At 41.4% G+C, this 18,378-nt stretch overlaps 1 protein-coding gene across 2 annotated transcripts in view; it reads right to left on the bottom strand.

Moving 5' to 3' along the window:
- The window catches only part of PPP3CC (protein phosphatase 3 catalytic subunit gamma), a 93,436-nt gene extending 83,330 nt beyond the window's left edge, over window positions 1-10,106 (bottom strand). Inside the window, exon 1 of one of the 2 annotated variants that reach the window (XM_013061799.2) lies at window positions 9,657-10,106. In XM_013061799.2, coding sequence (XP_012917253.1) covers window positions 9,657-9,705 — 49 coding nt within the window. In that variant the 5' untranslated portion in view covers window positions 9,706-10,106. The remainder of the gene's footprint in view (window positions 1-9,656) is intronic. The other variant, XM_004763293.3, reaches the window with a different exon arrangement.
- Between the last annotated feature and the right edge of the window lie 8,272 nt (window positions 10,107-18,378).

The following is an 18,378-nucleotide window of genomic DNA, read 5'->3' as shown; positions in this document are numbered from 1 at the left end:
ACATAAGTTCACGCATAACTGGTGAAACCTGAATAAACTCTATCGATTGTGCCAATGTCAACTTCTCGGTTTGGTATAGTAAGTGGTAGTGTGGGATGTTGATGCTATGGAGGACAGAGACTTAGGGGAGGAAGTGTAGGACCTCCCTGTACATTTCTTCACAACATCCTGTGAATCTAAAAGTAAAAGCTTAATACATTTTGAAACTAAGTTTCTAAACCTGAAGAAATTCTAAAGCCTTTCACAGGCAGTATCAGTATCCTGCTACAATATATACCTACTACCTAAGTGATATTTTTAGGTAAATATACCTAACATCGGATGCAAATCTGCATAAAAGAGAAAGAAAACATTGGTGATGACCACTTTAATCCTACAGTAAGTGTGAAAGATAAACCTTAAAAGTTATTGACCTGTAAGTTATTATTTTTAGATTATTGTGTGGTCTTACCCTCACAGGACACTAGGATTTACCTAAATAGCTATCTCTATTCACTACAAATAACCCTGCTTTCAATCCTATTTTAAGCCAGCAAGCCTGCCCTACTTTTGCAGACTTATTTCCTAATCTACTCACCTGCTTTTCCAATCACGAACCAGTTAAACACCGCTGAAGAGGTTATGTTAAATATTATTACTGAAAGTCGTTAAGTAGCTTTCAGATCCTTTCATAACGTATTAGAACAAGTAATTTTATTTCACGGTCTGACACAGCTTTTCGAGATATTCCCTCTCTTCTTTTGACAGTCATAGAGCATGCTTTCAAAGTACTGGGAACTAGCTCTCCCAGAACCAATTAAGTAATAAACCACTATCAGTGATAGTCTGACAGAAACAATAAGTTTACAGTGACATCATATGTTTTCAATAAAACAGTGTCCAAAAGTAAAAATAAGTAGCCTCCCTTCGTTGATAAATCCACCAATTACCTTTATTACTCTGGCCATTCATTAAAACTATCCTACTTTACTTATGTTTTAAAAATTTTTTATTTAGTTCTTTATTTTATCCTATTTTATTTTTAAACCTCCACAAAGCCCTAGGTCACCAGAACAAAATGTACCTATGGATACATACAAAAACCCACAAGTTAAGTCTTATCTCTTTAGGCTACTGATCAAGAAAGCTCAAACTTGAAATGATTATCAGTTTGTAAAGTGAGGGGGCTATATATAGTCTACCATTTAGTCATCTGCTCTTCTTTGGTACTATTAGTCATAGGAAGCTCCATAGTTCTGATTTTCTATCACACTTTTGGGAGACCATTATATGCTATATTGAGTACTTTCCAAGACAGTATTTAAGCTTCTAAGTATAAAGCGAAACATGTTGCTTCTAGTAGGGATTCATTAGATATTTGTTTATGCATCCGTTTATGATTTCTAAAATTCTATGTATACTATGACAAGGAAATTTTCACCATTTTTCTTTTCTTTTTTTTTTTTTTTTTTTAATTATCCACAGATCATGATGGCACCCTGGACATTAAAAAAAGTAAGACTGATGAATCCCAGACCTATACCCATGAAATAAATAATATATTATATGCTAATTTTTTAAAAAAAGTTCTGGGGTGCCTGGGTGGCTCAGTAGGTTAAACTACTGCTTTCGGCTCGGGTCATGATTCCAGGGTCCTGGTATGGAGCCCCTTGCAGGGGCTCCCTGCTCAGGGGGCAGCCTGCCTCTCCTTCTCCCTCTGCCCTCCCCCAGCTCTTGGGCTCTTTCTATCTCTGTGTCAAATAAATAAAATCTTAAAAAAAAAAAAAATTCTCTCCCTCTGTCCCTACCTCCCCAATAAATAAATACATAAATACATAAATAAATCTTTTAAAAAACTACAACACTCTTAAAACTTCATTTCACCTAGGCCACTTAGAGTCAAACAAATCTAAAAACTAATAATAAAGTCAAACAGATCTGCTATCAAATCTCATTAACATTCAAGATTAACTCATTTAATAAAGAACAGCTAACTATGGCATTATGCTAAGCACATTACATACAATATGAAATGCAATCTTTAAATTCTGAGGTAGGTACTGTTATTTTCCATTTTAAACTTAAAGCAAGGCAAACAAATGACAAAAGTCACACAGCTAGTAATTAGCAGAGCCCGTGCCCTTTTCTACAGCGTCTTCCATAAAATAAGCTTCTTATGCTTTTACTTAAACATTTACTAACCACCTATATACTAAGCAATATATTCAGCATTAATTATACACAATCCCTGCCCTTGAAGGACAAGGATTATACAGTGCAGTATAAATAACATAAAAATATTTAAAGAAATGTGAAAAGCAATGAGACTGCTCACAGGAGCACAGAGGAGGCAATGGCTTCTGTGGCTGCTGCTAATAATGATGAAAGTAGCTAACGTACTAAGCACTTACTAGACACCTGTCATTGCAATTTGTGGGGTTTATTTAATCCTTACAACTATCCTATAAACTAGGTTCTATTATCCCTTTAATTCAGATAGGGAAATTGAGGAAAAACAGGATTAAGTGACTGGTCAAAGGTCAGTCTGCTACTAAAAGAGGCAGAATTTGAACCAAGGTATGTCTGATTTCAAGGTTGTGTTCTAAAGCCATTATTCTGTATGGCTGCTTAGTAGTGAAGGAGAAAAAGCTTCTTAGATGTCCTCTTGGCTAAAGCTTGAAAGATAAATTGGGGCTGGCCAAGTTGGGGCACAAGATTCTATATAAAAATAATACAAAGAACTCATTCACAGATATAAAATTTCAGGGCATTCTGGGGAACTACAAGTAGTAGTAAAGTAAGTTTGGGAACAGGGATATGAAACGAGGAGAAAGTAATACAGGACTGGAGGTTTAGCATGAAGAGAACTATACATCAACAACATTAGAATTTATCCTATGGCATGGGCGCCTGGGTGGCTCAGTGGGTTAAGCCGCTGCCTTCGGCTCGGGTCATGATCTCAGGGTCCTGGGATGGAGTCCCGCATCGGGCTCTCTGCTCAGCAGGGAGCCTGCTTCCTTCTCTCTCTCTCTGCCTGCCTCTCAGTGTACTTGTAATTTCTCTCTGTCAAATAAATAAATAAAATCTTTAAAAAAAAAAAAAAGAATTTTTCCTATGGCAGAACTTGCTCAAAGGATTTCAAGCACAAGAATAATCCTTTAATTATCCACAGATCATGATGGCACCATGGACATTAAATTAAATACCCCTAGCAAGAGGCTACTGCAATAGTATAGGCAAAATATCAGAGAGGAAGAGGATGTAGAAGGTTCTGTACAAACCAAAAATCCACAGAACTGAGTCTAGTAGCACTGGATGTGAAGTGAAAGGGATAGGAAAGAGTCTGGCCTGATTCCCAGGCTCATCATCCGAGTCACTGACTAAATGGGTAAGTGGTGTGATTAACAGTGATGGGAAATACTCTTAGAAAATCCTTTCTCTCTCCTCTGCTTATTAGTGCTTTTTAATATTTACTTTATCCCTCTACCAACTTTTTCCACTTTTTTAACAATCTCTTCAATAAAATAAAAACAAGTCTGTCTCACTGTCATAATATCTTTATGATATTTGAATCATCTGTAACTCAGAGTTATATTTACAAGTCAACTAAGCTTTGGGGTTTTTTTTGTTTGTTTGTTTTTTGTTTTTTAAAGATTTTATTTATTTTATTTGACAGAGAGAGAGATCACAAGCAGGCAGAGAGGCAGGCAGAGACAGAGGGGGAAGCAGGCTCCCTGCTGAGCAGAGGGGCCGATGCGGGGCTCTATCCCAGGACACTGAGATCATGACCTGAGCCGAAGGCAGCGGCTTTAATCCACTGAGCCACCCAGGCGCCCCTGGGGTTTTTTTTTTAATAGATAGCTATCGAAAATAATCTTTTTTAGGGACGCCTGGGTGGCTCAGTTGGTTAAGCAGTTGCCTTCAGCTCAGGTCATGATCCCAGCGTCCTGGGATCGAGTCCCGCATCGGGCTCCTTGCTCCGCAGGGAGCCTGCTTCTCCCTCTGACTCTGCCTTCCACTCTGTCTGCCTGTGCTCGCTCTCACTCACTCTCTCTCTGACAAATAAATAAATAAATAATCTTAAAAAAAAACAAAACAAAAATAATCTTTTTAAAAAAGACTTTATTTATTTATTTGACAGAGAGAGACAGCAAGAGAGGGAACACAAGCAGGGAGAGTGGAAGAGGGAGAAGCAGGCTTCCCGCCAAGCAGGGAGCCTAATGTGGGGCTCCATCCCAGGACCCTGGGATCATGACCTGAGCCAAAGACAGATGCTTAACAACTGAGTCACCCAAGAACCCCAGCCATCAAAATAATCTTGCTGTTCCCTTAATGAAATCACTATCAACTGCCCTAAAGGTTTTCCGCTATCCCTATTCTCCTCTTCCTCCTTTTACCTCTTCCAATTTTTGACGCTCCTAATTTTACCCACCTGTCTACTCCTCAGTCAATTACACTTTGTTTTTCTCCATCCTTACTTCTGCATATTTTTCCAAACCCTATGTAGCTAAAACAACTTACTTTTCTGCTAAACAAGTTACCTCCACTTCACATCAGGTATAATACACTTTTTTTTTCTTTTTCTAAAAATTGTATTCATTTATTTGACAGAGAGAGAGACACTGAGAGAGAAAACAGAAGCAGGGAGAGGGAGTGGAAGAGGGAGAAGCAGGCTTCCCACCAAGCAGGGAGCCCGAAGTGGGCTGATCCCAGGACCCTGGGATCAAGACCTGAGCAGAAGGCAGATGCTTAAGGACTGAGCCACCCAGGTGCCCCTAGGTATAATATACTTTAAAACTCATTTTCTTCTTTTTAGCTTTTCCTCACTAAGACACTACCAAATCCTTAAATACGATGGTGGCCTTTCCCAAGCCTAGCTGTTCTGAGGCAATTATTAATTGCATTTTTTCATTTTTATCTCTCACCAACTTTATATTTTGAAAAACTGTAATCCTATTAAGAAAGTAAAAGAACAGGGGTGCCTGGCTGGCTCAGTCAGTGGAACACGCGACTCTCGATCTCAGAGTTGTGAGTTCAATGCCCACATTGGGTGTAGAGATTACTTAAAAATAAAATATTTAATAATAAAAAGAAAAGCAAAAAAAAAAAAAACATATATACCCTTGGTAAATTCATTCTCGTAATACAAAAAAAGGCAAGAGGGGACAAGAGCTGTGTAAATAAATGAGGCACAGGTACCAGAGACTGAAAACAGGGTTCAGGGTAATCTTGTGAAAATAGTAATTTTTGTCCATACTATTATTAAAAATCTTTTAAGAAAGCCATAGCTGCACTATTCTCACTGGCAGATATTAAAGAACCAGTAGCCTCTGTGTGATACAAATGACACAGACATCCTGTGAATATACAATACACTTGAATTCCACAAATGAATGGGAGAAATCTATGAGCATCTTACTGAAAAGAATTCTGACTTCTCTGTGAAACACCATTTGGCTACCAAAAATGGATTCTCCACATCTGTAATGTAATTCCTAGTGAAATTTCTTTGTTGCTTCTGAAAAGATTCAGCCCAGGGGAATAAATCATTTTTTTTTTAAATCACTGTCAAAGAAAAAAAGGCCTCTCAAACTGGGGGGGGGGGGGTGGAAAGAAAGAAAAACAAGCTGAAAGATTTTCACAATTCAGTCATTTGAGTTTCTGGGTTTTTTCTACTCTAGAAACCAGTAGTGATGCCACAATGCATACTGACTATTCTAGAGGCACTACAGAACTGTTACTTTAAAAACAAAAAGAAACAAAGGAGCACTTGTTGGCATACACTGCAGATGGTTCTCCATAAACACTTAATGAATGAATGAAATCATAACAATTTTTATATTTTTAAACATAAAATAAACACCATCAACTGCTAGGGAAGAAACCAGCTGGTAAGAAAGTACTAGACAGAACTGTCCTGTTCTCTTCATGTTGTTACACATGGAACTGATTCCACCCGGATATCCTCTAAATCATAGAAGAGGATGGGGTCCCTTTGGGTGCAGTAATTTCTTAAAAATAAAAAAATAAATTGCAGAACAAGTATTTTCCTGACTGGAACAGTTTTCCAACTTTTATTTCACATAATTTCTAATTCTGATATTTTCCAAATGTTAATGATTTCTCCAAAAAAATGTTAATAAGGGGGACCTGGGTGACTCAGTAGGTTAAAGCCTCTGCCTTCCACTCAGGTCATGATCTCAGGGTCCTGGGATGAAGCCCCGCAGCTCTCTGCTCAGCGGGGAGTCTGCTTACCCCTCTCTTTCTCTGCCTACTTGTGATCTGTCAAACAAATAAATAAATCTTTTAAAATAATGTTAATGAGGGGCGCCTTGATGGCTCAGTCCATTAAGCAACCAACTCTTGATTTCAGCACAGGTCATGATCTCAGGGCTGTGAGATGGAGCCCTGCACTGGACTCTGTGCTCTGCCTGGAGTCTCCTTGGATTCTCTCTCCTCTCCCTCTGCCCCTCCCCACACTCATACGCCCTCTAAATAAAATCTTTTTAAAAATGTTAATGTTTTGGGGCACCTGGGTGGCTCAGTGGGTTAAAGCCTCTGCCTTCAGCTCAGGTCATGATCCCAGGGTCCTGGGATCGAGCCCCGCATTGGGCTCTCTGCTTCGTGGAAAGCCTGCTTCCTCCTCTCTCTCTCTCTGCCTGCCTCTCCTCCTACTTGTGATATCTCTCTCTGTCAAATAAATAAATAAAATCTTTAAAAAAAAAAAAGTTAATGTTTTCTCTACTAACCACTTATGTAGAAACTGACCTGTTATCAAACTACTATCGTGTTTCATTATACAACCTGTCTTAAGCTTTTCATGTCAGTTATATCTCTGTGTGGTTCAGATGCTTGACAAATAAGGTATTATTAACCTTATTTTGCCCATGAGATTACTGAAGGAAAAAAAAGGGAGAGAGTTTAAGTGAAAAAGCAAGGTTAAAAAAAAAGGCAAGGTCACAAGTAAGCTCCTGCTGCAATAAAACCTAGGTTTTCTGACCATCAGTCTAGTACTTCTTCATTTTAGGAAAGTTTCTGTTTAAAGGACACTTAAAATACTAGTCACTCCCTCCCACTATTCTCCAAGATTTGTTCAAACGAAACAATTAAGTAGACTTTAAAGTTAACAGGAAATGACAGAACCAAAAATAACTGGGGTGTGGTCTCAACTTTGAAAAGATTTCCAGCTGTGAATAAATGCAGACAACTCTGGCCAGTCAAGATAATATCAGATCAGGATTTAGTACCCAATACAGTGGACCTTAGCTACACATACAGTAACACCCTCAACTATTTCAAACTCTGGAAAACCCAGGAAAAAATCAGCATAAGTCACAGATAAACCAAGATTTCTGTGGTCAAGTTCTTACTCTACAGTTTTTATATTTAAGATAAATCCACACATTCTAAGTAAGGGTTTGAAATCATTATATTTCATTTATTTAAGAGTAATCTTATAACTATACAACATACCAAAAAAATAATAATAAGTATACAACATGCAGTAATTTATAATTTGGTCAAAAAACATAAATTATACAGACTATAAGAGTGTTCATTTAGGGGCGCCTGGGTGGCTCAGTGGGTTAAGCCGCTGCCTTCAGCTCAGGTCATGATCTCAGGGTCCTGGGATCGAGTCCTGCATCAGCCTCTCTGCTCAGCAGGGAGCCTGCTTCCCTATCTCTCTCTCTCTGCCTGCCTCTCCATCTACTTGTGATTTCTCTCTGTCAAATTAATAAATAAAAAATCTTAAAAAAAAAAAAAGAGTGTTTATTTAACTGTGAGCATGCCTAGCAATAAGACAGCACCTACCTTTTAACTATGTTTCATTTCACTTTACTTCTATATTTAAGGGTCTGAAAGGGTCATTTTAAGATTGCCTTTATATCTTATGGTGGAAATTACATGCTACAATGGCGATCAGAATTCGAGATTCCTAAAGGCCTGAGGACTGCCACTAAGCTTCACTGAGATCCTATTTCTTCTAACTTGACACACAATTCTGGTTTATCTGGTTTCCCTGCCTACTTCAGCTTAGAAATAGCAGATTAGAAGGGCATATTTTGACAGATAAAGAACAGTACTGGAAGAGATAAAAAACAGACAAAAGCATTAAACAGTATAGCAGTAAGCAGTCATTTTGGCACAGGAGGAAACTGCCAACACCCTTAAACAGCAGAATGCACCAGCCATGTTAACAGCACAGGACAGAAATTAATGTTCACAACTGACCTTGATTGATCAAAAAAGGTTATGTTTAGTATATTCTTTATCTTAAGAGAAGGTTTAAACTCTTTATCTTAAGAGAAGATTTATACTTTTATATACTATAAAAACTGACATTAAAAAGATGAAAATTATTCAACAAAGGACTAAAAAATGTCAGTTATATGAACAATTCACTTCAATCCTCAATAATACCAGATGATCTCTGAGTAGATATATCTCAAAAACCCCATTATATCTACGGAACATTATATAATGTAGGTAATCAGTGTTTATGATCATCACTTATGATCTTGACTTTTTAGAGGGGAAGAAACTAAGTTACACACTAAAATTAATAGTGTAGAAAATCAACACTTATGATGATTCATTTTTTAGGGAGAAAAATATTTAAGTTAAACACTAAAATTCCTCCCCTTCACTGAACATTCAATAGGCTTTGCCACTTTAAAAAAAAAAATATTGTCACCAATCTTCGTTTCCTTTCTCCTTCTAATTACAAAACGAAAACATAAAAGTATTTTAATAGTTTTGCCCACTTACACTTAACCCCTTTATTCAGAAGCCACTAACAACTCGCTTAGGTGTATACTCCCTTCTTATAAATTAGTGCTTTCAACCACATAGTTAAAACTCAAGAGCAAAGAGTTGTACCTAAGTGTTACCGCTGAACAAAAGAAGTGCATAAATTAGTAGTTACGTTTAAACCAGTATAAGTAGTTTAGGACCAGAAAAAAGTATAACGTAAAACCCTACAGTAAGGAACATTTTAGTTTTGGTTAGATATCTGAATGAGAGACCATCCGTCTTCAGGTCTCTACAGCCAAAAAATAAAATAAAGCACCAACATCATGTTAAGAGATCTGTAAGTCCCTTTCACACATCACAAAATGGATTTATTTGTGTTTTTTTCACCAAACTGTTCCTTTTAATAACAGCAGGGACTTGGGGTGATCTGTAGAAAGTGGGCCAAAAGGTACATGGTAAACGTCCTTTAAAAAGGGGGGTGGGGGGTGGGGCGAGATCATCCGATCCTAAAGAAGCGGAGCGGCAGGAAGATGTGACTTGGAAGAATCTACTGAAGTCCCTGCGTACATCACCCCAGATGGCTTCACCAGATGAAAGACGAGAAAAGAGGAATCGTTTCTTTTAAAAAAAAAGATGGGGATCCCGGCCCTCTGGGGTGGCGGGAGAAGAAATCCCCACCCCACCTGCAGGTCCCACACTCCGGGAGATAAAGCGGCAATCTCCAGCTAGCTGCGGATCGAGGTGCAACAGAAAACGCCCGGGCACGGCCCCGCAGGGCTCCCCTCCCCTCTCTCACACCCCCTCCCGGTCCTCCCCGCGGACCGACGCAGCCCGGGTCCCCCGCCGCCCTCCGCCCCCCGCTGTCTCCCCCGCCAAAGGCTGTTTCCCGCCGGGGGACGACGAGGGCCCGGCCCGTCCGGCACCTTTGATGACGCGTTCGGTGGTGGAGAGGTGGTGGTTCCTCCCGGACATGGTCCCCTCGGCCTCCTCCCGGCTCCAGGCGACCGCCAGACGTGCACCTCCGCCTTGGTGTCCAGCGGTGTCAGCTCCCCGGGGCCAGTCAGCCCGCCGTGCTCCGGACCCGGCTCCTCCGGGCGGCCCAGGTACCAAAAGGAGGAGGCCACGGCAGCCGGGCCTCGAACCTCGCTAACACGATGCGGGCCCACTGGCCGCTCCCTCCTGAGGAGCGGAGTCGGGAGCGCGGGTGGCTCGGCGAGGCAACCCCGGCGCCCGCTGCTGCTCGCGGCCCGGTCCCGCGTGCGCGCGCGTGCGCGCTCCTGCACGCCGCTCTCCCAACTTCCCGGCGGCCCGCGCGCTGCCGCAGCCGCCGCCGAGGCCCAACTCGCCGCCCGGCTGCCCTGTTCCGCGCGGCCACCTGACCTCCCGCCCCGTCCCCCCCGGCAGTCGCCCACCCCGACTCTCCCCTTCCTCGCGAGGCCGGAGGCCCGCGCAGCCGCACTCCGTGCTCGCGTGCTTCCTTTCTTCCCTCCTGCTTCCGACGGTCAGTTTTCCCTTCTCCTCAGCTTGCCCTCCTCGCAGCTGACTCCCCCTGGGCTGTCTGCCGCTGCCCCGGCCCGCAGCACCTACCACCGGCCCCTGGGTCCGGCACGGAAAGCCGCGGCGAAGCAGCGGCCATCTTGTGACCCGGCCGCGGAGACCGAGCCGCGGCTCCCCGGGCCGCGAGCCTCTTGTCACCCTCACCCCCGGGCCACCTTGCCGAGAGCGCTGGTCTTCCCAGACACTCCCCACGGGAGTCCTTCCACCTTTTCTTCTTGGCTTCCACCCACTCGGTCTCTAGGGAGTCCCTATCAAGCTGACCACGCTCCTTCCCGCAGTTTCCCCTCCCCTCACCCCAATCACCAAATTCATTTAAGCCCTCATTTCAGTTTTCACATTTGTTGAGTGAAGTTAGTATAGGAAGAAGTCCGTTCGTGTCCATGCCAGCTCCAGTCCAGTAGTTGGCGGGCCTCCGATTCCACGGCGTGAGACCCGGCTTGGCCCCCTGGCCTCCTCACTTCCTTTCCACTTCCAAGAGAAGGAAGAGCAGCAACTCTAGGGACCTCCAATGTGCGGGGAACTGACCTTCCAATAAGCCCTGTGGGTCACCTACTCTGCTAGAAGCACCCCCCCTTGTTCTTCCAGTTCTATGCAGTGACATCTGTCCCGCTCAGGCTTCCTGCGGGACACTATGGGCAAGTCCCTAGAGAGTCCAAACAATGTAGCTCATCTCTGGGTTAAAAACTGATCTTTTCTTTCCTTAAATTGTAAACTTAGAAACTATCTTACTGTGACTGTCTTCCCTCACGGAGTATAGTGCCTGGCAAAGTCAAAAAGTATTTTGAGTTTAGCCGTGATAACGTAATATCGAAACTGAGATCCAAGGAAAAACAGACAATCCAGTCCAGTTGCTGTTGTGGCCAATAAGTCTTATGTGGTTACACACATTTAAATTAAATAGAACTAAAAATTTGAATATTCAGTTCCTCAAGTGCACTAGCCATATTTCAAGTGCTAAGTAACTACCTGTGGCTAGTGGCTAGTGGCTACCTTATTGGACATGGTAGCATAGGACATTTCTATCATAGCAGAAAGTTCTTTTGGACAGCTCCCACTTAAAAGATTAGAAGGGTTGAAGCCTGAATCTCCATTAATATAGATTTATGTATTCCCTGAATTAAGTCTTGGGGTTTTGACCTAAGGCTATTCGTAGTAACCCCAAGGAGGCAGGAGCACCTTGAAAGTTGGATTTAATTTGGTTCTGTTTCCTTGGGTTTTGACATCAGGTTTCCACCCAAGAGAATTGTTCAGATATCCTGAGGAAGTTCTTCATTTGAGAAGTAATGAGAACTCCACAATTCTGTCAAACAGAGCAAATTTTCTAAAGGGCAAAATAAATTGGTCCCTGCAGCATAGATGTTAAAATTCATCTGGAAGAACAGGATAGCTAAAAACAAAAATACTAAGCAAACATTGGAAACCACTGTGAAGAGATGGATTTTTCAATAATAATAGTAGTAGTGGGAAATTATCACTTGGATCTCAAGTTGGAGGCCCTCTATAACATCAAACTATTTTATTTTTTACTTTTTTAAGATTTTATTTGAGCCCCAACATGGGGCTCAAATTTACAACCCTGAGATTAAGAGGTGCATGTTCTACTGATAGCTACCTAGAAGCCCCAAAGCTTTTTGTTTTACTTTTTTTTTTTTTTTTTTTTTTGAGATTTTTCTTTTGGGGCGCCTGGGTGGCTCAGTCAGTTAATGTCTACCTTCAGCTTAGGTCATGATCCTGGGGTCCTGGGATGGAGCACCACATTGGGCTCCCTGCTCAGCCGGAAGTCTGCTTCTCCCTTTCCTCTGCCCCTCCCCCTACTTGTACATGTGCTTACTCTCTCTCTCTCTCTCTCTAATAAAATCTTAAAAAGATTTTATTTTTAAGTAATCTCTATAACATCAAAATAAAGTGAACCTTGTTTAAAGAGTTACATGTGGGGCTCCTGGGTGACTCAGTGGGTTAAAGCCTCTGCCTTCTGCTCAGGTCATGATCTCAAGGTCCTGAGATAGCGCCCCCCCCCAATTGGGTTCTCTGCTCAGCGGGGAGCCTGCTTCCTCCTCTCTCTGCCTGCCTCTCTGCCTACTTGTGATCTCTGTCTGTCAAATAAATAAATAAATCTTAAAAAAAAAAAAAGAGTTACATGTAAAACATAAAAGAAGAAATCTAGAAGAAAATGAAGAAGTTATCTTACTTGGTTAATTGTGGTAGCTCCAGAGCTAATATATCCCAGCAGATGCTGATGTTCCCTCCCCATTACTTACCAGATCAAACATAACTTAGCTAATTTGGATAAGTACTTCCATGACTCAAAAGTAATGAAAGGGTGGTGTCTGGGTAGTTCAGTCAGTTAAGCTTTGGACTGATTCCGGCTCAGGTCATGATCTCAGGGTCATGGAATTGAGCCTCACATTGGGCTCTGTGCTTAGTGGAGTCTGCTTCTCTCCCTCTCCCTTTGGCCCTCCCCATGTGCTGCCTCTGTCTATCTCACAAATAAACAAATCTTAAAAAAAAAAAAAAAAAGGTAATGAATCAGAAAAGAATATTGTTTGACTACTTTGAAAAGTTAAACACAATTAAAAGTCACAAAACAAGATATTTGCATCTCCTACGTCAGGATAAAGAACTTTCACTATTCAAAAGAAGAAGAGGTCTGCAATACAAGTATGGGCAAAGGCCACGAACAGTGACTTTATAAAAGAATAAATAAGGCACTAAACATTAAAAAATGTTCAACTTCGGGGCGCCTGGGTGGCTCAGGGGGTTAAGCCTTTGCCTTTGGCTCAAGTCGTGGTTTCAGGGTCCTGGAATCAAGCTCCACATCGGGATCTCTGCTCAGCAAGGAGTCTGCTTCCTCTCTCTGCCTGCCTCTCTGCCTACTTGTGCTCTCTCTCTCTGTTAAATAAGTAAATAAAATATTTTTTTAAATGTTCAAAAAAAATGTTCATCTTCATAAGTAATAAAAAGTTCAAATTAAATCAAGATGCCATTTTTCACATAGCAAATCGGAAAACATTTTTATTTTTATTTTAAGATTTTATTTATTTATCTGACAGACAAAGATCATAAGTAGGCAGAGAGGCAGGCAGAGAGAGAGGGGGTTAGCAGGCTCCTTGCCGAGCAGGAGCCTGGTGCGGGGCTGGATCCCAGGACCCTGAGACCATGACCTGAGTGAAAGAAAGAGGCTTTAACCCACTGAGCCTCCCAGGCGCTCCTGGAAAACATTTTTAAAAGGTGATACTGGGGGCGCCTGGGTGGCTCAGTGGGTTAAAGCCTCCTCCCATGGCTCAGGTCATGATCCCAGGGTGCTGGGATCTAACCCCACATCGGGCTCTCTGCTCAGCAGGTAGCCTGCTTCCTCCCTCTCTCTGTGCCTGCCTCTTTGCCTACTTGTGATCTCTGTCTGTCAAATGAATGAATAAAATATTTAAAATAAAATAAAATAAAAGGTGATACTGTTAGTGGGCACCTGGGTGTCTCATTCTTCAGAGCATTCTGCTCTTGATCATAAGGTCATGAGTTCAAGCCCCATGCTGGATGTAGAGATTCCGTAAAAAAAAAAAAAAAGTGACACTGTTGGTAGAATTACTAATTAGCACAACTTCTCTGGAAAGGGATTTGTCAGTATCAGTTGAAGAAGAGATTAGCTATAGCTGATGAAAAGATTCTCTCAACATCATTAGTCATAAGGGAAATGTATGATAAACCATACTGAGACACCACTTCACCAGCTGAAACCAAAGATTCTCAATACCCAGGTACCTAGCTGGCTCAGCCAGTAGAGCATGTGGCCTTTGATATCAGCGTAATGAGTTCGAGCCCCTTATAAACAAAGAAGCAAATAAAATACAGCAGTTTAAAAAACAGATTATACCAAGTGTTGACAAGAGTGAGAACAACTACAACTCTTCTTTGTTATTGGTGGGAGGGTAAAATGCTAAAACTACTTTGGAAAACAGTTTGGAAATTTCTTTTTTTTTAAGATTTTTATTTCTTTGACAGAGACATAGAGAGAGACGGAACCAAGCAGAGCGAGTGGGAGAGGGAGAAGAGGCCTGCAGGGAGGCTAATGCGGGGGCTCCACCCCAGGACCCTGGGATGCTGGGATCCTGTCCTGAGTTGAAGGGCAGACGCGTAACAAACTGAGCCACCCAGGCACCCCTGGAAACTTCTTTTTTTTTTTTAATTTAATTTTATTTATTTATTTGACAGACAGAGATCACAAGTAGGCAGACAGGCAGGCAGAGAGAGAGAGGGAAGCAGGCTCCCCGCCCAGCAGAAAGAAAGCCCGAGTCAGGGCTCTATCCCAGGACCCTGAGATCATGACCAGAGCGGAATACAGAGGTTTTAACCCACTGAGCCACCCAGGCACCCCTGCCCCTGGAAATTTCTTACAAAATTAAATATACACCTACTGTATGACCCAGTAATTCTACATTTAGGTTTTTTACCTGACAGTAGTGATCATCCAAATAATGAAATACTACTTAGCTAATAAAAGAGAAATAATTACTGATACATGCAATAATGTGGATGAAGCTTACAAACATTATGGTGAAACAAAAGCAGCAAGATACAAAATAGTATATACTATATGATTTCATTTGCAAAAGAAAATGGTTACATGAAATATGATGTTGGATGGAACATTATGCATTATGAAAATCCAACATACTTTTGTTTCTTTATTTTTTTTTTAGAAATGAACATTTCTTTTTTTTTTTTTAAGATTTTATTTATTTATTTGACAGACAGAGATCACAAGTAGGCAGAGTGGCAGGTAGAGAAGAGAGAGGAGGAAGCAGGCTCCCTGCTGAGCAGAGAGCTGGATGCGGGGCTCGATCTCAGGACACTGGGATCATGACCTGAGCCAAAGGCAGAGGCTTTAACCCACTGAGCCACCCAGGCGCCCCATGTTTCCTTATTTTTTAGTAATCTTTATACCCAATGTGGGACTCGAACTCATGACCCCAAGTTCAAGAGCTGCATGAACAACTTCGGACTGAGTCAGTCAGGTGCCCCCCCAAAAAAACAAACATATTTTACATTACAAAGGTATGTGTTATCATCAGAAAAGCCTCAGGAAATAATGAAAAGTGAAAAGGTTAAATTATAATAATGTACAGTATAGACCCCACTTATTAACAAACAAGTAGATGTATGCATAAAAAGGCTAGAAGGAAATATTAATATATTTGTATATTCAATAAACATTAATCAGATGTGCTGGGCACTGTACTAGGTGGAAGGATACAGTGATGAACTAAAACCAACACAGGTCAGGGGCGCCGGGGTGGCTCAGTCATTAAGCCTTCGGCTCAGGTCATGATCCCAGGGTCCTGGGATCCAGCCCCACATCGGGCTCCCTGCTCAGCAAGGAGCCTACTTCTCCCTCTCCCACTCCCCCTGCTTGTGTTCCCTCTCTCACTGTGTCTCTCTCTGTCAAATAAATAAATCTTAAAAAAAAAAAAATCAACACAGTTCAAACCCTTATGGAGTATCTTCTGATATGGAAAAGAATGTTAACAATAGCCATCTCTGGGTGGTGTGACTGAGAGTGACTTAGGAGAAATAAATGAACAATAATTTCTGTAGCTTACAAATTTTCTCTGGTGAGAAAGTATTACTTTATAACTAGGTGAAAAAAAAAAGTGCTCTTTTCTTTCAAAGACTTATTGTCCAGGCCTATTTTCAGTAGTGTTACATATTCCTTTGGGGGAACTTTCTGACATTTCTGACCAAAACCACTCAATAAAAATATGAAAAGAACACTAACTAAGCTCCCTCCCAAACAATTTAAAATGAATGAGATTTAACTTTATTGGTAGTAGTGATGCTTTTAGTCATGACTTTATCAGTTCCCAGGTGTTTTGTTTTGTTTTTTAAGATTTATTTGTTAGAGAGAGAGAAAGAGAGAGCACGAGAAGGGAGGGGTACAGAGGAAGAAGCAGGCTCCCTGCTGAACACAGAGCCTGATGCAGGTCTTGATCCCAGGACCTTGGGAACATGACCAGAGCTGAAGGCAGATGCTTAACCAACAGAGCCACCCATGCTTCCCAACAATTAGATGTTCTATTCCATTCAGCTTATATACCCCTCCACCTGGCCAGGGGCTGTGGTATTTTTATCTAACTGGTGAATCTGATTGTCTTTCTTTTTATTTTCTGCATTGGTCGGTATTGATTAAATATTTGAAATCACCAAGACTGATGTGTAATTGGCATTTCTACTAATCTTTTCAAATCGAAGTTTCCATCATACAGAGCTTGTGAGATTTGATATACTTCCTTATGAAACTCCCTAAGCACTTCATAAACCTTAATTAACAACCAGCTCTTCTGAGAAATAATTATGAATACTTTTAATTTAACAAATGCACAGGGAATCCTAGTTTCCATTGTTACATAAAAGTAACCTGGTTTCAGTTTCTATTTGTATGAAGCCTTAAATATTAATCTGTGATAAATGCAGGTTAAGAGAACAATAGAATTTTTTTTTAATTTTTATTTATTTATTTGACAGAGAGAGACACAGTGAGAGAGAGAACACAAGCAGGGGAAGTGGGAGAGGGAGAAGTAGGCTCCTTGCTGAGCAGGGAGCCCGATGTGGGGCTGGATCCCAGGACCCTGGGATCATGACCTGAGCTGAAAGCAGAGGCTTAACAACTGAACCACCCAGACGTCCCAAGAATACACTTTTTAAAGATTTTATTTATTTATTTGTGAGAGAAAGAGAGAGAGCACGAGAGGGAGGAGGGTTAGAGGGACAAGCAGAGTCCCTGCTGAGCAGGGAGCCCAATGTGGGACTCAATCCTGGAATTCCAGGATCATGACCTGAGTGAAAGGCAGTTGCTTAACCAACTGAGCCACCCAGACGCCCAAGAATATTTTTTAAAGTAGGGTAAATGAGTGTTTCTAAAATAGCTACATAGAAAACACAACTTACAGGGCACCTGGGTCTTCAGCCCAGGTGATGATCCTGGCATCCTAGGATTGAGCCTTGCCTCAGGCTCTTTGCTCAGCAGGGAGCCTGCTTCCTTCCTCTCTCTGCCTGCCTCTCTGCCTACTTGTGATCTCTGTCAAATAAATAAATAAAATCTTTTTTTTTTAAAGGTAACTTAAAGTATATAACTTCTAAATTTATGTGAAAAACATATAATTTTTTAAGTAATCTCTGACCCAAGGCAGACCCTGGGCCTAGCTCAACCTGATAGATCAAGAGGCCCACACTCTGCAGACTAAGCCAGCCAGGGTCCCCAATAGTAATACATATTGTATGGACACCATATATGGTATTATATTTAATTCATATCTTCCTATGAGTACACTTTAATTTTGATAAAATTATCTGGGCATGGACCCTCAACAGTGTTGAGGTCTAAAAAAATTAATGAATCCAGAAAAAACACAGCCCAAAGCAACATCTTACCAATTATAATAGGCTGATATCAAATTAGGAATCTCCTTATGTACTTGTTAAGTAAAAAATCCTCATGAAAGTCCTGACTTGTAAATTTGTATTTACAGGTTGGTATTCTGGCCATTTTTGGGGCGGTGTGCAAACCTCTTAGCAGTGTGTTATCCTTTGATTTTCCTGGGAGACCCCAATAGTATGAGAACTCTGATATGACAATGAGCTCCAAAGCTGCCATAATTCCCTATTACTTTTGTTTGCATCATTCCAAAGCAGGAGACAATGGTGGCAGTCATTACTGGCTACATAATACAATCATTTAGGAGAATAGAATAGAATTTAATACCTCTGTCACACCTGAGCCCCAGCTTTCACAGGTGAGATGCCAAGGTAAAGAGCACTGGCATTCATCAAGTTGTTTGGGCCAAAAATTTTAGAGTGGACAGACCTCATGAGGCATAGCCTGTCGACTTTCGCCCCCTAGAGTCCATTCTCCCACACAACAGATCTTTACAAACTTAAAACCCATTCATCTGATTTATCCTTTCTCCCCTTAAAATCCTCAAGGATCTCTTCCTTTCCCTAAAGTGGCCTGACTCCTGTCTACTGTGACCTCAGCTCAAACCTCTTTCCCTCTGCCAGCTACAGTTCAGACATATACTAGATTTAGTAAAACTGGCC

This window comes from Mustela putorius, unplaced genomic scaffold (genome assembly GCF_011764305.1).
Source record: "Mustela putorius furo isolate JIRA1106 unplaced genomic scaffold, ASM1176430v1.1 tig00003937_pilon_pilon_pilon, whole genome shotgun sequence".
NCBI lineage: Eukaryota > Metazoa > Chordata > Mammalia > Carnivora > Mustelidae > Mustela > Mustela putorius.
Note: the sequence above shows the minus strand (reverse complement) of the source record. Positions and strands in the feature narration are given on the sequence as shown.